This window comes from Patagioenas fasciata, chromosome 1 (assembly GCF_037038585.1).
Source record: "Patagioenas fasciata isolate bPatFas1 chromosome 1, bPatFas1.hap1, whole genome shotgun sequence".
NCBI classification, from domain to species: Eukaryota; Metazoa; Chordata; class Aves; order Columbiformes; family Columbidae; genus Patagioenas; species Patagioenas fasciata.
The window spans coordinates 143,081,905-143,106,626 of NC_092520.1; the positions used below are offsets into that span (position 1 = coordinate 143,081,905).

The 24,722-nt window shown below is 40.2% G+C and overlaps 1 protein-coding gene across 1 annotated transcript in view; it reads left to right on the forward strand.

Moving 5' to 3' along the window:
* Nucleotides 1–24,250, forward strand: part of FBLN1 (fibulin 1) — an 83,718-nt gene extending 59,468 nt beyond the window's left edge. The window contains exons 15-17 of the mRNA XM_065843751.2: nucleotides 258–400; nucleotides 2,414–2,545; nucleotides 22,791–24,250. Coding sequence (XP_065699823.2) covers nucleotides 258–400; nucleotides 2,414–2,545; nucleotides 22,791–22,930 — 415 coding nt within the window. The 3' untranslated portion in view covers nucleotides 22,931–24,250. The remainder of the gene's footprint in view (nucleotides 1–257; nucleotides 401–2,413; nucleotides 2,546–22,790) is intronic.
* The last annotated feature ends 472 nt before the right edge of the window (nucleotides 24,251–24,722 follow it).

Sequence of the window (24,722 nt, forward strand, 5' to 3'; positions counted from 1 at the left end):
TCTTATGCACTGCAGTTCTCCCTGTTTTTACGTGCCTGGCTTGAAGAACTAGGCTGGTGGGTGAGGGGGGCGGGCAGTTGACTGACAAATTAACAAGCCAAATTTTTCAGTGGTCCAGCAGTTCTGATGATCTGTATTTGTCTAAGTTTTTGAGGTGAAGAACAAACACTTCTATCGATTATATTTTCTAGCTCCCCAGATTGCAAACACAAAGTGATTGATTTTCAGGAAATATATGCATCTCTCATTTCTCTTAGTGTCAGACTTGAAAAGACAGATACTATCCGCTGCATTAAGTCTTGTCGACCAAATGATGTCAACTGTGTGTTGGATCCAGTCCACACAATTTCCCACACTGTCATTTCACTGCCCACGTTCAGAGAATTTACAAGACCTGAAGGTAAGTGGCTTGTTCCTTGTTCCATTTACTAGACTACAACATATAAAACCTCCACCGGAAATCCTTGCCTAAAGCCAGACTAGCTACCGGTGCAGTAAAATGTTTGCATAGTTCCAAATTATAGTGTACTATTCATTTAATTAAAACCTTCAATATCCAGGAGTTTTAATTTTATGGGGCAAAGAAAGTCATTCTGGTCTCTAACTCATACAGCTTCCCTGTGTAAGGAAATGTTGAGTCTGAATTCCCATTTACCACATTTAGTCACATAGTAGCCATGTGCCTCATGACTTTTTTCTTCCCTTTTTGCAGATTTTGCCATAGGAAGTAGGTGCTCATTATATTTCTCTCATCTGTTTGTGGTCTTTTGCTTGTTATTGACAGGTGGCTTGGTCCAAGAATATAGCCTTTATCTGAAAGGCATGAAAACATTAATCATAATATTATATGGAGCATACTATCCAGTACTGTGATTTACTGATTTTTGACCTATGAAAAAAAACCAAGTGTTATTTAAAATATAGAATAAAGGAAGGGAAATTCCAAGGACTGGACAGGAGGTTTTTAAGCTAAGATTTTCAAAAAGCATCAAAGTAAGTAGATGTCCAGGCATCCAAAATGAGTTTTCCAGCCCCAGATGCTGCATTCTCATGGGTACTGGTGTCATTTTTTTTTAGTTTCTTTAGCCTCTGCAGGACCTGCGAGTTTTCAAGTACTGCAGCTCTGTAAGGATAGTAGCACTCCCTTTGCTTAGTTCCTATATAAACTTACAGATAAAGAGCTAATTCTTGCTCCTTGGCACTTGCATTCATTTTCTGAGAGCTTCCCTGGGGATTGTGTTCACATCCCTAGGGGGGATGACAGCCATCAGCCCTGTTCCTCTGTAGGATGGGCCACTGTGTGACACAGACACAGAGAGAGAAGAAGGGGAGAGAGGAAAGGAAGATCACTTTGGAGGGGTTTTTAAAGAACTTCAGTCCCTGTTTCTGATGTACCCAGACTCTCTCAGCCTTACTGCCTCAGAAAATTGTCCTAAATGAAAGCCAAAGCTGATTCTTTACTTCTGTACCAGGCAGAGGGAGTAGGGCAAGAGACGTCCCAACCCTTGTTCATATAGGAAAAATTTAACCACCACCAATAACTTAGCTGAAAAGAGCTGCTGTAAGTCATGTCAGGCCCATTTCAGGCCTTGGCTGGCCCCACTTCACTGTGAACAGGGGAATGCCCCATAGCCACTTCTACTCCCATACACACCCCTTCAGCTTTACCAGGTGTACTGGCAGCAGAGCTAAGGGTTTGGCCCAGAATCCTTCCCAAACCGTTCCCTCATTAGTCCATCCTCATGATTTAATAACATGAGATGAGACCTAGCAATCTGAGAGTATTACCGAAGCCCAAGTACTAACTAAGCTGTAATCCAGTGCATGGCCTTGGGTGAATCCTTACAGCCTCATGGTTTAGTTTCATCATCTGTAGAGTGAGGATAATAACGAGAATAATAATGGTTACCTCCCTCACAAGAGGCTGGAAAAATAGTTTCATTTAAAAAAAAAAAACCCACACAAACAAACAACTAACTAACTTCTCCAGTACACGAAAGGACTCTGTAATTTGTAATGGCAATACTTTGTGTAACTGCCTAAGGGAATCGGAGTTCAGGGAATCATCCATTTGGTCCCCCTTCACTGCCCACCCTGTGGATCCTCAGTGTTGTCCTTTTCGTGATATTTGCTGGAAGTCCTACTGGTTTCCAAGAGTGGTCTTTCTGGACTCTCGAAGTAATAGTGTTTTGCCTTCAGGGCTTCTTGGATGGTGCAGGAGGAGAAAATAAATCCATTCAAATCCTCCCTTCCCCTGGGTGTTCTTTCTTTCCGTTTTAAAGGACAAACTGGGGGTAGGAAGGTGTCCTCCACCAGCTTTGAGGTCAAGCCATTTTGGATCAAATTCTGTTGGGTTCTTCAGTATTGTTTTCAAATACTTCTCAGTACATTCTATGATACTCTTTGTTTGCAGAGATTATTTTTCTTCGTGCCATCACACCTACATATCCAGCCAACCAGGCAGATATAATATTTGATATAACAGAAGGAAATCTAAGAGATTCCTTTGATATCATCAAGCGTTACATGGATGGTATGACAGTGGGTGAGTAGAGTGTTTTCTGCTTACTTTCTTCTCTCAATAGTCTTGTAGAACAAGGTCGAAGAAATTAAGTGAAGTAATTAATTTCTACCTTGATTTTCAAGCCTGTATTGATTTAATATTCTCCAGTTCTATATGTGTAATTTGAACTAATATTGCAGATATTTTTTTATTCAAAATACCAGAAGCCTAAACTTTAATTTGTGAAGTATTTTAACTTTTTTTTCAGAACTGCCTCTAATTAGAAATGCAAATGGCTTAGCTTTAAAATGATGAGGTTTTCCCACTATAACAAAGCCAAATATAAAATATGTAGTACATCTGCAAAGAGACTGTAAGCTTAATTAACTGTTCTTTCTTGTTTAAACAGCATTGCACCAATTTCTGGATAATAATCAAAATTTTAAAGCAGGACTGGATTTACCGAAACTGTTACCTGTTTTAATATTTAATGACAGGCTGGTTCAGTTTTAAATAGATACCTCTGTTGAGTATAGAACATAGATATTTGATTTACGGTCTCAATTTGGCAGAGAAGAGACACAGCATGAGGTATACCTGTGTATATGGGTCATACACTAGACCTGCATCTCATCACATGTCAGGGAGGGGTTGCAGCACAACCTAGGGTCGTATTATCTGGTAGGTTTCTTTCACAGCAGGGCCCTTTTGGAGGATATAATACATACTATATCCAGTATGTAATGTGTGTTTTTATCTAGGATATATACACACATGCATACAGATATATAGGTCTAGTGTATACTGTATCTTGGCTCTTGCTGTGGCACTCAACATCCCAGGCATACCTGGCAAGTGAGGTGAAAGTGGCAGAGCAGGAGCAGGTCCCAGCCGATGGGCTGCTTTGCCCAGTGTGAGTTGGTAGCGCAGAGGCACATACTCCGTGATTCTCATGCTTAGAGAATTAACATGCCAGGTATTCAAAAATGGTATTTGATTGCTCTTTAGTAATGTTTATTTGTGAAAATTAATGAACAGTGTTCCCAGTGAGCATTTGTGCTTCAGTATGTGAATGTGCAGGTTCTGCTCAGGTTTATGCGTGTGCTTCTGGGCTTTCTAGCAGGACATGTCTGGATGAAAAGAAAAACCACTGCTGTGCTTCTTCCATACTGTTTTGTGAAAAAGGTCGTATTTAGGATGATCTAAAGGTGGCACTGTTGCATTTCAGAAGTATGAAAGTGCAGCGTCAGCTGTGCAAAGGTTGCATGAACTGTAGATAAAAATCGTAAGTCATTAGGTTTATATTTCTTTCTTTATCAAACAGAAGTATACATGTAAATGCTGAGAAAGAGGGAGAGTCTGTTACAGCAGGATGATAAGATTACAGATTTGAGGTATTGGGTTGATTCTTTAGAAGAGTATAAATGTTATCAGATCCCACAGCAGTTACAGTAGTTTGCTTTTCGTGCTATGTGCTTCTTTCTGTCTAAAGTAAGAAAGAAGGATGTGTTTAGAAATTTGACTGGCCAAGGTATTCAACTGAGGGAAGCATTTCCATTTTGAATAATAGGACTGCATGTCAATGGTATTTTACTTGGTAAACTGGATATCTGCCTCACAACGTTAGGAGAGAAAGGATATTCTTATACATCAGGCTGAGAGGATATGATATATGCCTAAGTACATTCTCAGCTCTGCAAAGTAATTGGGCAACTGTTTCTTCACCTCAGTTCCCCCATGTGCAACATGGAGATGATAAAACATGTCTGCTGCTGTTCTTAATTAATTCTTGTATGAAAGAGTCTTAATTAATTCCTCTATGTAAAAATACTTCGAGATTAATGGATGGAAGCTGCAAAGTAAACTGCCTGCAGCAGAATTGGAAAAGGAAAAACAAAGCAAAACCTCAGCTGATACTACCTGGAGGGGCAGTGGTTCAGGACATCATGTTGTATGTGTGAAATTAGGATTGCAAATAATTCTGCCAGCAGCGGTTCTGCTGCTCTCATCATAATATAATTTTTCTTTTTATTAATAATCAGAATGTTAGGTGTTCCCATAAGAGTACTGGGAAGTTTTCAAGACACATAAATAAGATGAGATCCTAGTCCACAGGAGTTCACAAAGTGAGTCCTTCCTGAAAAGAAAGGGGAAGGGTTTGTATAAGGGTGGAAAAAGACAAAAAGCGTAGATGACATCAGAATGATTGGTTATCCCATTAAATTATAGGAAAATAGGAACTGTGGAGATGTAACAAAGGCACTAGAGCAGAGCAAATGTCCAGCTAGCCCAGAAACAAGTGGACAACATATGGGCCAGTATCAGACAGGTATGCAGGAATCTTTCTCCAAATACAATGTTCCAGCTTGCTGCAATCATCAGTGTATATGCTTATGGAAAGGAACACCTGGACCATCATGCTTGATGATGGCTGATGGACGTATGCCTCTTGAATCTGTGTAGCCTATTTTTCAATCTTTTTTTGCTGTCTGTGTTGTAGAGAAAAGAATATGTTCACTCTGATAATAAATCATAGATGCATGAGTAAAAGGAATAAAAAGCATGTTTCATTCTGCTGTGATATTTTAGGAGAGATGACCAAAGTATCAAAGCTGTTTTATCTACTAATGGAAATTAGATCACCACCTATCTTTTATCTACAAAACAAATTAACAAAACAAGGACTAGCTCAGAGAGAGATGAAATGCATAAAAGCATATGGAAAAAACCAGGAATATAGTTACCAACGTTACTGATAGAGCTGAGCATAATAATAAGCCTTGACCTGGTGTCAGAGCAGAGGAAACCAATGGAGGGATTCAAAGAAAGAGGGAGCACTGGGAAAAGAAGGGAGAAAGGACAGATCAGTGAAGACGCTGTTGCAGGAAGTCTGTCATTAGTAAAACAATTTTTTGCTAGATTGTCACAAACAAGAAGAGAGATGATGCCTTAAGAAGGAGCTGCATCTAAACTGTGTTTGTGTGAATGGAAAGGAACAAGATGGTCTCAAAAGCACTAACATTAAAGAAAAGCGAAAAGCTACAGGTTTCTTTTGGTAAAGGTTTAGAGAGTAGGAGCAGCTGCTAGAGATGGAATTACAGAAGAAAAGTGAGGATTTCAGTACAGATGGAGAACTGTGGGCTGAAGAGACTTGGGAAGCTGAGAAGTATGTAGGATCGGTCAGACTGGTTTGTGATTTGTTGAGTGTGTAGGAGCAGGTTGTCAGGAAGGAAAAAGACGAAGCTACAAACAGAGGAAAGAGCTGCCCCAGAGGATGTTAGAAAAAGGAAAAATGTGGTCTCCCATAGGGGATGTAGGAAGAGGAGCCACAAAGGTATGAGAAGAAAGAGGTAAGAACAGTATTGCAAAATCAAGGAAAGAAAATATATCAAATGGGAATCAATGATCAGCAGTATCAGACATGGAGGAGCCAAAAGTAGTAAGAACAGACTCCAAAACTACCTATGCTGACCTACAGAAGGTATCTTCCAGTGGAAGAGAAGGAACAAAAGCCAGCCTGCTGGAGTGACAGTGGGTAGATTTCCTGCAAGCTGAAGAAAAAGAATTGTGTAAAAATTATATTAAAAAGACATGTGAAACCTCATTCTTTTTAGGTTCAAGAAGTGCTGTAGGACTCTCTGTTGCCTGGTGTGGTTACAGGCCAAGCTGGCACTGAAGCCAAAAAATACTGTTAACAACTGAACATCACTTATTAGCACGGATGAGAGAAAACCAGAAGTGCAGACCTATCCAGGTTTCTCGTTCTTTTTTTTTTTTTTTTTTAAAAAAAAGCTTTTATAGACTTTTCACTGCATTCCTCCTTTAACCAGCTGTCAATGAAAAATGAAGAATGCATTTTCAACCTGTACAAAAATGTTCTATCAATGCCTAAGGTATTATCAGATACTATAAAACATTTCCCCCCTCAGCTATGCATTCATTTCCTTAGGTGACTGTAATACAACTTTGTAGTCTGCTAAACTTCAGAGACATTTAAAAATTTCATAGTAGAGGTAAAAGTAGTTTTGATAGGCTGAAATCTGCCATATCGCATTTGATACTAACCTAAACATATATTCTTGCCTATTAAGCAGAATGGTACTGTTCTTATCAAAAGCATGCAAAGCCAACACAATTATAAAAAATTCACTTGTACTTACAGAGCTTCTCGGTGGTGTCGTGCTGGTACTTGAATACACTGATATGAATAGTTGCTTATAATTTTACAGATATGTACTACTGCTCTCCATTGTTACTTGCAAGGATTTCACTGCTACCTCTGTCCTGAATTTCCAGCCTCTTTTACAGGTGTGATAGTTTATGATGTTATGTTTGAACCATTATAGAAAGTGTCTCAACTACTGGTAGCACAATGCTGGATTTTATAGTAGTCTAATTTCTGCTATGGTATCATGATTATTTATTATGTTCTAGAGGCTTGAGGAAGACTTTTAAAAAATAATCAGAAAGTTTAAAAAAAAACAAACAGCAATAGAAAGTGTGTTTGTGGGATCCCAGCTTGTCTGGGGCAGGAGAAGAAGAGGAGGGGTTTATTTGACTTTTTGAGAAACCTGTCCTTAGCACAGGAGTAGTAGTTGTATATCTCATAAGTAGTTTGGCCATTCCCAGTGTGGCGAAGTCTTTTCACAGTCCGCCACGCAGATGTTTGTATGGTCTGACATTAAATTCAGAGTCACTGGATTGCAAAAGATTTGCTTCTGAACTTTGTCCCTGGACCCACTCTGCAGTACTGGGCAAGTACCTTCATATTCCTCTCTGCTTCTCCCTTATCCTCTGTTGCTCCTGACTATTTATCTTTGGGCCAGAGGCTGGCTGGCTCTTGCCATGCATTTGTTAGGGTGTTTAGCATAATGAGATCCCCAGACTGATTCGGGCTTCCTGGCACAGCTGCAATGCTGAAAGTAGCAGTTCACCTACAATTGCTTTTCTGTGGGGAAATGGAGGCGAGGTGTAGGCAGAGCCAGGGCGTCCAGGAGAGCTCTGCTGTTCACAGGGGTGAGGATTTCAGCACGTAGTTATCTCCCCTTGGGGATGCTCTTACTAGAAAGTAAGCAACAATAGCCACCTTTTGTCATGACTATAATGTCATTAGCATGAAGACAATGGTGTCTGGCAATACAAAACCGATGCTGTCCAGTCATTCACTGTGAGCACACAGAGCAGGGACATAATTCAGCAGGTTTTTCAACAGGCTCTTCCAGCCTTACATTACAAAAGGCACAGTCCCTTTCAGTATCTTTGTTCTGGTTTTATCTAGGTTTGCCCCTTCCACAAGAGAAGCCCCGCAGCAAAGAATATTTTTTGAGTTTTTCTCTATGTCAGGTTGCCCCATTGAAATCAGTAACTACACATTTGAGACAAGGGTGCCCAGAAGCCATTTGGTAAATGGGATTCTAGATTTATTGCCTGAACCTGCCTTTTCGGGGTGCTGATGACTGTGTTATTCAGTAGTCAAATCTCTCAAGAGCTTCCCTCCCCTCCAGAAAAAATGTCAGGCTGGAAAGCTCTTCTGGAGGCAAACAAGAAACTCCAGCAGGAGGTGAATTTTAATTTTGTGTCTGAGAAATGCTGAAGGTGGTTTTCTGGTGAGAATGAGTCTTGTGCTCAAGTGGAACAACCTTCCTAATGCCAAATTTCACTCTAGCACATTGCAGGTATCTGGTTAATCAAACTCTCCTCCTTGATTCCGGGTTCTTCTCACCCCTCAGGTAGGAAGGTATAACATATTACAAAAATATTCATACAGACCACCTTCAGTTACAGTTTCCATAAAGCCAACAGACAAATAAATAACACTGCATCTCTGCAATGTTTCGTGAGCTGTGGCATGAAGTATAAAACCTGCCAGCTTGGGAAAGAAATGGACCGAGTCAGGGAACAGCTAAGGGGATCACTGAAGATCCTTGGTTCAGATTACCTAGCATGCATTTTTTGGTATTAATTTTAAACAGTGTACTGTGATATTACACAAATGAGCAAATAAAACCAGATTTGGAATCCAGTACACTAAGAAACATACTATAGCAATTCCTCTGAAAGATGTCTGCATCAGTTCAGCCTTTTTGAGGTTCTTTGCCGTGATTTAGAGTAGTCAGAGACCTGCTTTTCTGAGGAGCTCCGAGTGTGAAATGTTTGTGTGACTGATTCAGCTGCTTCCGCTGCTGCTCCCGAGTTTGTGTGTTGATAGCAAGTATCTCATTCCTGCAGTAGTGCCTGTACACCCTATAAAACTGGAGACAGGAGGTAAGAGATTCAGGGCATGTCATAAATCTTTCCCAGTACCATGCACAGATGCATGGCTCACTTAAAAAAAAAGAACAACACAAAAACAAAACAAAAAAAAACCACCAAACAAACAAAAAAGTAAAAAACAAGACAACAACAACAAAAAAAACCCACCCCACAACCAAAAACCAGACAAACAAACCACCACCACCACCAACAAAACCTCCACCACTCAAACTTTTATTTTTAATTTTTAAAGGGGTCAACTGTGGTGAAGTGACCCCTTATTTCAGCCTTATTTTGAGAATTTGGTCAGGGATTAACACACATTAAGATTCAGAAAGCTTCCCTCGACAGAAGTTCTGCTAACAATACCAGCAGAGCTGTCGCCTCTAGGTGATGACTGAGCGGCTATATAAGGGCTTTCATGTCAAATCCTCAGGATTAGGTACTTTTTCTTCCATGCTAAATTGAATCACAGAGCCATATCATGCTGTGTGCCGTAATATGGCCCTTTGCCAAGAAATGCTTAGGGTTACAATAATTAATTGCCCAGGTGTCATGGATATGCTACTGTATCAAAGCTTGGCTGAAACTGAATAATGTGGTCGTGAGACAGGTAGGGTAAACTAAGCCACTTTCACTAAATGGAGAGATTGCATGGATGTGGTGTACTGTGACGGATACTAAACCCCCTGTAAATAAGATAGTGGGAACAAAGTATCAGGAAGTCTGATTTCTGTGATTTTGCACATTTTGGACATTCAGCCTAGAAGGTTTTTCACCTGTTTTTGTAATATGGAAGGTTCTTATACTGCATACAGCATGTCACGTTCTCAAAGGTGGAACAGGAAGGATGAAAAAATATATGGTGGAAACTATTTTTTAATGAGACTGCTTCAAGTACGGTTATTGCATTTTAGGCATGAGTGATTTCACAGCATTGTCAACGTTAAAACCCATTGCGAGGTTTGGCTGGAAGGCAAACCAGAGATCTAAAAGCACTTCAGGTTTGCCAAACCAAGATAAGAGCACATCTCTCTGAAGTTATTTGGTATCCTTAATAAAGATCATAGTATTTGTAAACTAGCCAAACCTCAGTGAAGTCAAAGGTTGTTTTTAATTCTTTCATAATACCAAGGCTCCATATGATCCAACATGACAGATAATAGCTTTGAAAATATTTACCATTTGTTTCTGGCCAAAAAATGTATTAGTACCATGGGGCCTCTTTATTGCCTCTTTATTTGATGCATTTCAGCAATCAAAGCTTTCTAGAGAAACCCAAGTGTTAATGGAATTAAACTTTGTTGAGTGGTTGAAGGATAGCTTTTATAATAAATTGAATCCTAAATTTCAGATCTAATAAATATGGCTAATCAGAAAGATCCTTTTTCATGCTGAAATGTAACTGCTGTACTGCAGTTTCCTTTTCCTTTTTTCTTCAGAGGTGAAATAAAAGGCAAAAAGGAAAGCAGACTGAAACAGTTTTAGCTAACCTTAAACTGAGACTTGTACCCTAGGTGAAAACTTCAAAGTCTGGAGAGTTTTAGACACAGTAGTTTGGACAGTCTTCAAATAAGAGCTTTGTTTTTATGTGGTTTATAAATGATTACTGTGGTCAGCAGATACTGTGAGCATGGAAGAGATGTGAGCTGTTGCTTATGGTCATGGGTGCAGGCCCTCTCCTCTTTTATTTTGAGGGGTGTCTTGCCCTGCCTCTGATCTGCTTCTGCACCTCTCAGAGAAGGACACAGTATAGCTCTGAGCTGCCCTGTTGGGTAGCACTTATTTAATTGCTCTGGGGACATAGACATTTTTGCCTGTCCCTGAGATAACTGAGGTCAGCATTGCATTGACTGGCCCAGGGCATCAAGAGTCCTCTTTATATTGCTGGTGCAATACTCACTGTTACAGCTCCTAAATCAACATTGCCTGTCTGTTCCCTCAAAGAATCATTTTGGTTGGAAGAGACCCTCAAGATCATCGACTCCAACCATTAACCTAACACTGACATTAAACCATGTCCCTAAGAACCTCATCTAAACACCTTTTAAACACCTCCAGGGATGGTGACTGAACCACTTCCCTGGGCAGCCTGTTCCAGTGCCTGACAACCCTTTCCATGAATACATTTTTTCGAATATCCAATCTGAACCTTCCCTGGCCCAACTTGAGGCCATTTCCTCTTGTCCTATCACTTGCTACTTGGGAGAACAGACCAACACCCTCCATGCTACAGGGAGTGTTGGGATTGTATTAAGTGATCTGGAGCTTTGTTGGTGCTTGAAAGGGAAATCTCCCTCTCCTGTCTACCTCTGAAGAAACACTCCAGCCCTTTCCCTATTGCCAGTATTAGTGCTTGTGCAGCAAGCCACACTTGCGTTTTATTTTTTCTTTTAGGTGTTAATCCAAGGGAAGGGGTGGAGGATATAGCAGGACTACTATTTGTGATCAGCTTAAACCAACAGTGAAATTGCCCTGAGTGTCACATAGCTTATGAAAGTGCGATTTTATGTGTCCAAACTGACCTATAAAGCATTTTATAAGCACTTGGTTGCTCAGCAGTTGAAAATTAGGCCATTTTCTTTGGAATTTGAATAAAGTTCTGGGAGGTCCATCTTTGAAAAGCACATGCTTTTGAAAATCTTCTCCCCAGATACTTTACATGTAGCCATACAGATTCCTGTGAAGCAGTTCTCCATCAGCATGGAAACCTTGTTAACTCCCAACTCTAACTTGATTCTCCAAATCTATTATTTTGTGAAGTGTTCACCACCAAACTTGAATGAATGTCTAATTCACAATGTTATGAGGGCAATACACTTCAAAGCAAGAGGAAATCTATTTCAGTACTTGTATTTTGATTAATGAGTTTTCTGAATCCTTTAACCATATTTATGTTTGTCAGGTGTGGCAGCTCAAGGATTAATTATATCTTCAGAGCTATTTTTCTCTATATGATTTGATGCCTGCAGTGATGATTACTAAGAAATATTTCATTTTCCAAATAGCAGCCACTTATTAATGAAACAGATTATATCAGAAACTATAGAGCACCGCATAACAGGAGCCTACATTGTTATTGTCACAAGTAATTGAGAGAAATAGAGATAGCTTCCCCCACCCAAAACAAAAAAAAAGCAAAAAAAAACAGAGAAAAAATGAAAAGGAGTATTTAGCTTTTGAGAGATGGAGGAATCTAAGGTGTACATTAACTTTCTGAAGTCAGCAGACATCTGGTGGTCTGGTAAGTGCCTGCAGTTTGACAGCTAGATTGTGCCTTTAGGCACAGTCATGAACTAGAGAGGACTGGAGGAACACAATTCCTGTGAGACTGCCTTTTGAGGCACAGCCCCCTGCTCTGAAGGGCAAAAAAAAGGCTTCTACATCAACAGCAAAGGAAAGAGTAGGAAAAATGTGGGTCTGCTTCTGAATGAGGCAGGAGATCTGGTGACAAAAGACATGGAGCAAGCTGAAATATTTGATACCTTCTTTGCCTTATTCTTTACTGATAAGACTGGCCATTGAGAGTCCCAGGGCCCTCAGAGCAATGGGAGTATCTAGAGCAAGAAATACTCACCCTTGGTGGAGGAGGATCAGATTAGGGAACATTTAAACAAATTGGACGCAGCCAGGTCAATGGGAGCTGATGGGGTGCCCCCACAAGTGCTGAGGGAACTGCCTGATGTCGTTGTGAGGCCACTCTATTAAGATAATGGTGATCGAAAATTTCCATGAATTGGAAGAAGGCAAATGTCACTCCAACATTCAAGAAGGCCAAAAAGGAGATCTAGGGAACTACAGGCTGCCCAGACTCACCTCAGTCCCTGGGAAGGTGATGGAGCAAATCCACCTGGAAAACATTTCCCAATATATTAAGGACAAGAAGGTGACTGGGAGTAGTCATCAAGGATTCATGAAGGGAAATCATGCCTGACCAACCTGACAGGCTTCTACAAAGAGATGACTGGATTAGTGGATGAGAGAAGAGTGGATGTTGCTTATGTTGACTTTAGTAAGGCTTTCAACACCTTCTCCCTTAATATCCTCATAGGTATCTTGAGGAAATGTAGATTAGATAAGAGAACAGTGAGGTGGATTGAAAAACATCTGAACTGCCACAGTCAAAGGGTTGTGATCAGCAGCACACCTAGTAGCCAGTCACCAGTGGTGTATCTGAAGGATTAATACCAGGACCAGTTTCTTCATTAATGACCTGGATGATGGGATAGAGTGCACCTTCACAGGTTTGAAGAGCAAACAGAACCCTGATGAATGGTTGAAACGCCAGAGGGTTTTCCTGACATTAAGAGGGACCTTGACAGGCTGGAGAAATGGGCTGACTGGAACCTCATGAAGTTCAGCAAAGGGAAATGCAAAGTCCTGTCCCAAGAGAGCAATAACCCTATGTACCAGTACACACTGGGGGCTTACCAGCTGGAAAGCAGCTCTGCAGAGAAAGACCTGGGGGTCCTGGTGGACACCAAGTGAGCTAATGACATGCCAATGGGCTGCATTAGGAGGAGCATTTCCAGAAGGCTGAAGGAGCTCATACTTTCCTTCTACTCAGCACTGGTGAGGTCACCACTGGAGTGCTGTGTCCAGTTCTGAGCTTCCTGATACAAGAAAGACATGGACATAGTGGAGAGAATCCACAAGATGGTGATGAAGATGATTAAGGCAATGGAGCATCTGTCATATGGAGAGGCTGAGAGAGCTGTGACTGTTCAGCCTGGAGAAGAGGGGGCCCAGAGGGAATCTGATCAATGTAATGGGGTAGAGTAAAGAAGGCAGACTCTTCTCAGTGGTGTGGAAAGGAAAATACAGGACATTCCATTTAAACATATGATAAAAACTTCTTTACTGTAAAAGTGGTTGAACACCAGAACAGGTTGCCTGGAGCTGTAGAGTCTCTATCCTTAGAGATAATCTGCAGTGGGTTGACCCTAGTTGGACATCAGATACCCACCAAAGCTGCTCTATTGTTCCCTTCCTGGACAGGAGGAGAAACATACAATGAAAGGCTCATGGGTTGAGTTCAGGACAGGGAGACATCACTCAGCATTTACCATCACAAGCAAAACAGACTCAACTTGGGGAAATAAATTAATTAATTACGAGTTAAATCAGAACAAGGTAATAAGAAATGAAACAAAATCCTGAAACACATTGTCTCCACCCCTCCCGTCTTCCTGGGCTCAACTTGACTCTGATTTCTCTACCTCCTCCCCCCAAGTGGCACAGGGGGACAGGGAATGGGGGTTGCGGTCTGTTCATCACACGTTATCTCTGCTGCTCCTTCCTCCTCTTCCCCTGCTCCAGTGTGAGGTCCCTCCCATGGCAGACAGTTCTCTGCAAACTTCTCCAACGTGAGTCCTTCCCATGGGCTACAGTTCTTCATAGACTGCTCAGCATGGGACCTTTCCACAGGGTGCAGCCCTTCAGGAGCAGATTGCTCCAGCATGTATCCCCCACAGGGTCGCAAGTCCTGCCAGCAAATCTGCTTCATCCTGGACTCCTGTCTTCGTGGGGTCACAGGTCCTGCCAGGAACCTGTTCCAGTGTGGGCTTCCCATGGGGTTACAGCCTCCTTTGGGCATCCACCTGCTCTGGCATTGGGTCTTCCACAGGCTGCAGGTGGAGATCTGGTCCACCAGGGACCTCCATGAACTGCAGGGGAATCTCTGCTCTGGGCCTGGAGCAGCTTCTGCCCCTCCTTCACTGACCTGGATGTCTGCAGAGTTGTGTCTCTCACGTATTCTCACTTTTCCAGCTGCAATTGAGCAGGTTTTTGGGTTTGTTGGTTTTCTTACCTCTTCTTAACTATGGTATCCCAGAGGTGCAACCACTGTTACTGATAGGCTTGGCCTTGGCCAGCAGCAGGTCCATCTTGGAGCTGGCTGGCATTGGCTCTTTAGGACATGGGGGAAGCTTCTAGCAGCTTCTCACAGAAGCCACCTTTGTAGCTCCCCCACTACCAAAACCTTGCCAAGCAAATCAGACTGAATACAGCCCAGAGCAACATGCCCTAGGTGGCCCTGCTTTGAGCAAGGGGCCATACAGATGGTCTTCAGAGGCGTTTCCCACCTCAACTGTTCTGTAATTCTGATTATGGAATGTGGAAATGCTGAAAACATGACAGGACTGGATTGCTACAAAAGGAAAAACTTTGCAGCTTTCACTCTACCAAATGCAGCAAGACATTCGCTAATGTGCAATTTTTGAAGCATTATATTTTCAAAGCTAGGGTACATTAAGCACTTACCCAACAGTTGATTTACTTCCCTTCTCCTCTGGCATGATATAGGCCAGTAAGTACTCTAGTAACTATGTTGGCAGAGCAATTTAAGCACCGAAAATCATTACTTTGGCATAACCTTTTGGAATAAAGAACAGGCTTTAGGAAAGGAATTTAATTAAACTTTAATGTATGCAGAGCCTCAAAGCTTTTTACAGAAAAAAGAAATTGATAAAATAACCTAAAATATATGTTTTCTGTTTGTGACAAGGATATGAATTATTTTTCAACTTTATTAATGAACTTTGTATATTTGTCATGAATACTGAATAAGAAATAACTTTTTTCTTACAAATCTAAACATGACTTCTTTGAGTTGAGGTCTACAAAGCCAAAAACCAATTTGGCTATATAGCTTTGGCTTCACACCGTAGATATGTATTTACATGTTGCAGACTGAGATAGTCTGGTATTCAAGCCTAACCTGCAACTCGTCGTCTATGATTTGATCCAAGGAATTATTTATTCATGGCTGGATGGTTTTTTTTCTCTTGCTTATTTCTGGAATGATCCTATCAATTTTGCCTTTTTAAATAGTCACTGCAACAATAATTTCCCTGGTCTTAAACTTCCTAATTGCTTGAACATCTCCTTTGAAACAAAGACTGTGCTCTTAAGTAATACTGATGCATCTAAGAAGTTAATTTTGGAAATCTTGGCCAGCAGTATAATGCAAGAGGCCTTGAGGAGAAAAGCAAACTTGAAATTATACTCCAGGATCTTGCATTAACATGAGATCAGTCTTCTTGTATTGCTTAAGGGAAACTCACAAACATGCTTTTCCCCTGCAAAAAGTTGTTCACCACACACTACCATTAGCGTGCCAGTGTTTTGGGCTACTTTCCTGTAATAGCCATGCAATGGCTGTAGGTTCCAGGAGACTGAGAGGATAACTAACCTCTTGGCTTCCTTACTGCAACGTCCACGTAGGATAAAAGAAGTTTGCTAACATTAGAGGAGAGCCCGTGTGTGTCCTTTGTACATAATTGTACCTACCTGTGGCCTGACAAAGACTAGCAGACTATTTAAAGGCTATTTTTGTGATTCCCAAAGATCCATTGCTTAAAGAAGGGTAGTTACTGTTCTCTGACCAGGTTGTAAAAAGGACCAGAGTGGTTTTTTGTGAGGAAACAGGAAAGCAAAATGTAGGACTTCAGAACATAGACTAAGGTTATTTGAAAGTTAATATAAAGCCAAATAAATTACCTGAGTTTCAACTGACTTTAGGCTCCAGCTCCACAGCTCTCACCACTTTCTCTGGTACTTGAATTTTGCAAATTAATCATTTCACGTTCTGAGTATCCATTTAAAGCACAAGGAAAATAGCTAGAGGAAAAATTACAAGGTGCTTTATGTGTCACTGAAATCTCTCTCTTGTAGGTGTCACTAGCAGCTCATCCCTGAAATTGTCAGAAAACAGCACTAACTCTCACTGTGTTATAGCACTTTCTCTTGACAAGGCTTCCTGTTTTGTTTTGTTTTGTTTTTTTCAAAGGGGCCACATTTTGTGATGGACTTGAGCTTTCACTTGTGATCAGACCTGTGGACTCCTAACCTGAGGATTAGGAAATTTAGGGGAAAAACTGATTTGCTCGAGCTTTTATGCATCTCACATGGGATTTTATTTATCTCATGAGGAATAGCATATTGCTACCAAAATGCCATACATTCTGCATGAAAACGGAGCACATTTTTCAGCCGTGGTACACATTTCTGCCTCTCACCTGTTAAACCTCATACCCTGCTCAGCTTTTTGACACAGCTGGCATGTACTTGGTCAGAAATTGCCTGGGTATCTCAGAGCAAGGCAGCCAGTGAAACAGGCTGTGTATCAGGGGCAAAGGAACATCATCACATACAAGAATTACCAAGAAGATCCTAGGAGATTCTTTAGCTTTCCTCAGCCCTTAGACCCTTTACTGCCTATGACTGTATTTTACAATGGAGCTGATATTAACATTCTTACGGAGCTTTATTGCACACAATAATTCATGTCATATTTCATGTACCAAGTTGCTGTTAATTCTAACTAATGCAAAATATATATATTTTTAATATATGGTCAGTAGTTTCACTTGCAGTAGAGTGAATGAAGACTAATTCGCAGTTGTCCTATTAGTTTCTGATTTGTGAAAGTTAATTTTAATAATGCAAACAGGATGCAAGCACACACAAAAAAATTCAATAGCAATGCATGGTTATTTTGAAGAAAAAGTGAACAATGAGCTATCCTCAGAGTTGTTTGTCTGCCTTTGGTATTTCAAATATATATATCCCATTCTTATTATTTTAGATTTTTTTACAGTGTTTAATTTTAAATCGATCTCAGAATTAATAAAAACATGTGTTTTGTTCTATTTAGGACCAGATGAATATGCTAATTATAGATTCAGTAGAGTGGATTGTTCTTCTTGTCACCACTTCATGCTCAATAACTCCTCACCATCCATCCCAAGATTTGTCAGTCTGTGGCCAGTTTGTAGCTGACCACAGATCATACAATTAAACAATTTAAAAAAAAAGGAAATTTTCCTAAATAAATTGTTTGTTCCCAGAAAAACTGGCTAAATTAGCACCTGGCTATAATGTCAAGTGCAAAGTCTTGTATGGATGAAAAAGGGAGAATACTTTTGGATTCCAATGATAGTAAAAAGCCACATGTCTCATTGTTAACTAGCCACCTGAGAAGAATCACAGAAAAGAGACTGTGCACTTGCTGTGAGCATAAAGGACACACAAAAAGGTAGTTTTGTTACTATCCTTTGGCATATGATGACCACAAAGCAACAATATGGCTGTAACCCCATGTATGGGGGAGGAGATGGGAAGGTGGTAAGAGGAAAAGAGCTCTTGTGCTTGTTACCTAACACAGAGCTTGAAATGTGGTTGAGGGGTTTGATCACATCTTTGATAACTGTGTTTATTGTATCTTTCTGAGCATAGCCCACAGGTTATTTAGAGGAACAATTTTTGATTTGGCGGTAGTTTGGATTGTTTATACATACACAAATACATATTGCCTGCATATGCATATCACAGGTAGGGCTAGAGGAGGTTTACTTCAACACATCCCCTTGTCTTCCAGCATCCATCAGATACAGCTCCCTAGTCATCAGCCATCCCTGTTGCCTCTCCCTTCAGCCTCTCATCCCTTGCCCTCTCCACTAACACTCCTCAGCTTGATTTTTTGGGGTCCTTAAAAGCTTAGGTTATCTGAGGCTGTCTTTTTGAGGAACTGGTGCAATTTCTGTCTGTACTGTGTTCTTATGGTGATACAGGTTTAAATGGTTGACTAGACTCAAGAATCATTCCCTGTGGAAAATCCTGTGACCATTACCTCTGGAACAGAAAACATAATGTAATACACCCTCTACAAAGACAAGCCAGCCTTTTCTAGTGGCACTGTGAAAATAAGCTGCTTTCGTTCTGCTTTGGAGAGGCCTTTTAGATGAACTTTTTCTAGTGATAATGCAAATGCGGTGTTCAGCAAGAGGTGTAAGGAACATAATGACCCAGATTCATTGCAGATGTAATTGCTGCAGATTTTGTGGTTAGCAGCGGAAAGAAAAAAAAAAAAAAAGGTGTGGGGTTTGTTTTCTTTTGTTTGTTTTCTTTTGTTTTTAAAGTATTTTAAAGAGTTTTGCAAGTGCTCCTTTGGCATACTGGGCAGTGAGCTTAGCACAGAAGTCAAGATTTCTGGAGACAAAATGTTAATGCATGATAACGCAGGGACTTGTCATCCAGAATGGGTTAATGCGGTAACAGAACAGCAGTATTTCTCCTAGGTTCAAAATGGACCTTCTTAGCAAGTTAACTACATAATGCAGAAATACAAGCAGAAACCAGACACAAAGGTGAATTGCCTGGGGGTCTCACATATTTCAAAGCAGAGAAATGTAATGATATCTTAAAGAGGTATAGACAAGCCAAGGAATACCTGTGGCATCTGATTACAATAACAGAAATTCTGCTGAAAGGCTTTGGAAGATTAACAATATTAACCTTGCTGCCTTATTTATCCCATCTTCTTTGGTAAGCAAAGCCTCAGTAATCCAACGACAGTGGCTCCAAGGTTGCTGGTTGTTGTCATTATTCTCCCTTGAAAATAAGTATTATATTATTCATGTTAATGTCTTCACTGTACATGTTGACATACTTTTACCTTAGACAAAATCGAAATATGAAACATGAAAGAAGAAGAAACAGGGCAAGAGAAAAGCTCAGTGTATTAATTACAGAACTTTAAAAGTTCTAGGCCTTGGTCTGGCTATCGCTGCAGAAATAACTGTGACATCCATAAACTTACTGCTGCTCAAGCCACGGCTGTTTGCTTACACAGATCAGCAGATGGAAAGGATTGGTGTAGATCCTGTTTACTATGAGGGCAAAGTGTGCAAGAAAAAGAAGACTTGTCATTGTTTTCTAAAAGAAGTTCAGCAAACCATGACGATACCCAAGCAGATTTGGGACGTGTAATAACATCTCTGCTCAGTTAACAAAAAAAACCCAACAAAACCAAACAAAGGTGAGCTGATTGAAAGTAGTCTGCCTGGCCTGTGACACACAGGGTTTTCTGTAGGCTGAGTCTGTGTTTGGGTCAGAGATTATGAATCAAAGAGTATAAACAGCAACAGCAGCACATCAGACTGGCAGGTAACAGCACTTGCTTGCATAGATGTGCCTGTAAGCAAGATAACAAAGATGCCTGAGATTGCCTGGCACATGGGATTTAGCAGCAGTATGAATCTCCTCGTTCATTTGTTATCAGTGATTCACCCTGTTTTAATATAGACAAATATTCTCCTGGCCTTTTTTTTTTTTTTTTCTTTTGTGCAAAAATTCTAATCTAGCTGAAATCTAATATTTTTGAAACAAGGATTTGGGTGAACTCACTTAAGTACACTCACCCCATTTACCAACGGTAGGGTCTGCAGCTTTGGTCCCAGAAAGGACCATCATCAGGTGGTATTTGAGAGCTCTCTGTTTTCAGGTCATTTAAGGAGCAACACCATTGTTCTCCTGGTGTACTGCAGAGAACAACTTACAAGATAATGTATGCTGCCACAGTGATCCAGGACCAAGTCCCTGTCTGTAGTCATCCCCATGTCAAATCTGAGTGGCTCCATCCAGCTACTTTGGATTTAGACTGGTTAAAAAAAAGAGATGAAAAAGCAGCAGTTTAATTTCTACATTTCCTGACTTTTCAGTACATTTAAAAATTGTAGCCTTCCTGCTACTATCAAGTATGTTTTTATACTTAATATTCAGCTAAAAATGCTCGAGGATGCCAGACCACAAATCTGGACCAGGCATTAGTCTGCCAAAAGGCATCGTGGAACAATGTGTTTACGCAAATGTTGCAGAAATCAATAAATCCATGTCGCTTAAAAACATCCAGAATTATTACACATGGCATCTTCAAATGGGTCCTGTGCTAAATGCTCTCGAGATATTGACTGAGTCATTGAGTCGTGTATCTGAATTACTTGTACCAGGCCTGAGTCTCAGGCTTTTTCTTCAGAGTTCTGTTTGTGACAGTAGGTATGAGGCACTGCTGGCCTTATTTGGGACTGGAAGAGCTGCGCCTCCCTTGTACGTGTTGTGAAAGGCATGAGACATTAGAGAATCAGACACAGGTAGCATCAAAAGGTGGTGACACATGATGACAGGTAGCCATCGACAGCGTTTCTGACACAAGTCACAGGATCCCTGGGAATTGGATAAGAGCATAGCCACGTTTCAGGCTCTGAGCAGCTTCGCTGTTTCCACCCATATTTACCCTTGAGTGTGGTGGAAAAAAATGCTCTGGTTTTCCATTTTAGCACTTTTCACCCCCCAAAAATTATGGTAAGCTCTCGCTGCATACATCTACCAAGAGCTGAAAAAAGCTGTCATATGCTTTTGTCCAGTAGAACATTTCAAGGTTTTTTTCTTACTCTTTGTTTTTACTTCTGCCAATTTAGGATGACTGCATCCTTACACATGTGCTGTAGCACAAACCCATCTGACTGCATCATCCTATTTATTTAGTAGGAGAGGAAGGGAAATAGTTCTTTTGCACCAGTGGTCATTTCAGGACCATCTAGGGCATTGACACAACAAACTGGATAAATAAACATTGTGAGAGTATTGTGTTTCCGTGTACATTCCTTCCGTTTCTTACATGAATATAGCTGTCTCGACAAGTGCGGCATTTGCTTCTCAGACCATTTGATTTTAAAACTGCAGCAAGAAAACTGTGTGGAAAAATACTGCCACACGGATCACAGTGTTTGTCCATTTCACCTTGAAAATAGATGTTCCATTTTTTCTGCCTATTAGCAGAATGTGTCCAAATAAGAATGAGAAAGTTACTAACTGCTTTGCTTGCTACGTCAGTAATGTATGGATAGATGCCATACTGTGGGATAAACCATCCTGAGTAAAATTGCATCACGTCAGAGAAAACCACAATTTGCAATACTGATTCTAGACTAGAGTAGACTCTATTAGAATAGAGCAAGAAAGTGTAGAACACTATAAAAAGGTTGCTAAATGGAAACAGCAGCAGCCTTTGCCATCTGAGGCCTGGTGATCGCTGCATGAGCCACTGTCAGGGTGGGTTAAGCAGCTTGCCAGTGCAGAGTGATTCCAATACTGTGTGTTTCTGTGGTTGTCAGTTAAAGCAGCATCTGCAATAATGTGAGGTGGTGTTAGCAAAGTGCTTTAAACGCTGCCCTAAAGGGAGGCCAATTTTAGGAAGGCTTTTCTTTTTCAATATATCATCTGCCAAGCCCAGCCATTTTCATAATGTGCTGGAGCGTAGCCAAGAAAACAAACAAATAAACAAAAAGTATACACGTATGTATGCACATATAAGTTGTAGGGGGAGCAGGGGGAAGGGTACTTAAAAATGTATTCATCAAATATGGCAAGCATAGATGATGTCGTGAAAAGTTTGCAGTTTTACTGCATGCTGAAGATATTACTTGGTATTTAAACAGGACAAAACTGTAATGCCATCCCTGCTTTAGAAAAAGGTGCTGACAGCCTGCATAAGCAAGCGTTTATCTCCCCATCAGATCTCAAGCCAATGTGTTTGTAGGGACTGCTGCAGGAGTTCAGCTGGGACTCCAGGAAGGTGCTGGTGTGCTGTCTGCTTCTGAAACATAACCCCAAGCATGCAGAAGAAATATATCTTAAATAATGCTTTCTCAAACGGTGTATTTCCTTCTGAATAAAATGCCCTGTCAGATAAGTCGGTTGTCAGAAGGAGAAGTCTGAGGAGGGGGGTCTCCACCAGACTCGCCATGCCTCCTGGCTGACCTCTGGTTTACATGATTTTAACCTTTCAGGTACATCCTTTCAGATGGGAGATATTTGGTAGCTCCCTGTTCTGTAACACCAGACCTGGAAAACAACTGTGAAGTGAGAATGTGTCTCCTTATGTCCTACATGAAAAGCAGTGTCACAGTCCACTTACAGAATTTATCTCTCTTAATAAAAGCTAGGGAAAAAAAATTACTAACTTCAGAATATATAGTTTTTCTGCCATTAGCAGCATTTTAGTGTTCTTTCTAGGTCTTCTTCAAGGTATTTTGATTCAAAAGTTATATTTTATTCTTATTTTGCAAGCTTTCTTTACAGATCCAACAGATAAAATAACTTTCCATCAGCTGTACTGAAAACAAAGGGGAGTGTACCTCATTCAAACCCCTCTGATTCTTCTGTTAATCTCAGCAACCTATTTCTATCCCAACAGGTGTAGTTCGCCAGGTGAGGCCTATTGTTGGACCTTTCCATGCTATCCTGAAACTGGAGATGAATTATGTCATGGGTGGAGTGGTATCTCATCGTAACATCGTCAACGTTCACATCTTTGTCTCTGAGTACTGGTTCTGAGAGAGCATTTGAAATTCCAGACAAGCAAGCCGCTCCAACCTAAATCATTACCACAAACTATTATGTCATATACTTGTTTGTAAAACCCAATAGTGGTTTTCTTTGTTTGTTTTATTTTTAAATATTTGGTTTGTAGTTTAAGACAAATAACAAGCTATTATGTTGATTAGACATAGAGTGGAGCAAATTAAGTGAGCCTGATGTAGTTGTCTATAAATAAGTAGTGTGTAAAAGTGCTCAGCTGCCTAGTCAAATTTTAAACTTCTCTAAATGTTTAGGCAGATCTTAGCTATTGCTCCTTGGCCAGAAAACCAGAGCAGCTGAGGATATGGAACAAAAGAGACATCAGAGTTCATTGAGATGAATATATGGTAATTTTGGATGGAAGAAGTTTGGTAAGGATTAGCAATTTCACCTCAATATTAACTACCTTGAAGGAGTCAGATGGTTAGAAAGTGCCAAATATTTGCTTTTGGGCCCCAGTATGCGAACTCTGAAAAGGAACCCAGAACTGCTAATAATTTCTTGGAAGTTTAGTCTGGATATTTAAAAAGTGCCATGCAGCTATGGCTACAAGAGGAAGTGCAAAAGGAATTGGAAATATTAAGAGACTAACAAGCTAATGCACATATTAAAAAAAATATTCCTTGTTTTTGTACTTATTGTTTGATAGTAAGATTATGTTTGATTCTAATTAAACAAAGACCTCTCATTGAAATTAACCTGTTACAAGGGTAAGGCATATTGCTTAAATTCCAATCTCATCTGTACTCAGCAATACATGGGAAACTCAAACCTGTATCTCTTGTCTATTATAGAGGAAAGCTCCATACCTTTTAAAAATTGCTAATAAAATGAGCATGTTAAACCGTACACTTCCTATGCACCAAACCAAGGCATATGTAATAATATAATGAAACTGTCACAAATAAATGAATGTTTAATGTTATTTTCTGGGCATCAAAGTAATGTATCTTTTTATTACAGAAGAGAAAATAAATAGCTCCTTGTTTCAGTTGGTTATGTTTGTTAAAAGATGAGGAAATAAAGAAAGTCAGATGGGAAATACTCAGCTGCTATGTTTTCTGCTTACCAGAAAAATTGTAAGCAAATTAATTATATGCATATGTACAAATTCCCCACCCAAAACAGTCCACTATTTCATTGGTCATTATTGGCACTAGGTATTTGTCTCTTCCTTTTAAATAAAAGCCACTGAAGCTTGAGGGAATTTTTTTATTGACTTGAATGATCTTTGAATCAGAATAATAAAGGCCATGCTCTCTGATCCATTGCAAATAAAAGACCATAGCAACTTTACTGTGTACATACAGAAGTCTTTATTCCATTCTCTGTGGCAGGGAAGCTTCTATGCCTGCAGCATTCTCACTGCTTCAAGTAAGATTTTATGATACCACATTCTGATAAATAAAATTTGACTGCCCTCTTGACAATATTCATTCCACCCACACTTACAAAGCATCACAACCCCTTACATACCCTGTTTTTTAGGATGCTGTCAGCTTAAAACATGTTCAGTGTTGTCAGTGGCTACCTCTACAGTCCTTATTATTTCAATAAATAGTTACTGTATTTCTGTGTAATAATTATGTGAAGCAGATATATTTGTAGCACGTGACCTTCATCACTCAACTGGCTGATGGAGATTTTGGAGAACTCAAGCTTACAAGAGATACTGTTGACTTGAGGGATGACTAGCCTGTGTAATTCTGATTTAGATTGGAAATGAAAATACTTTATTATGCTAACAGTCCAAGAAAAGGAGGATGGA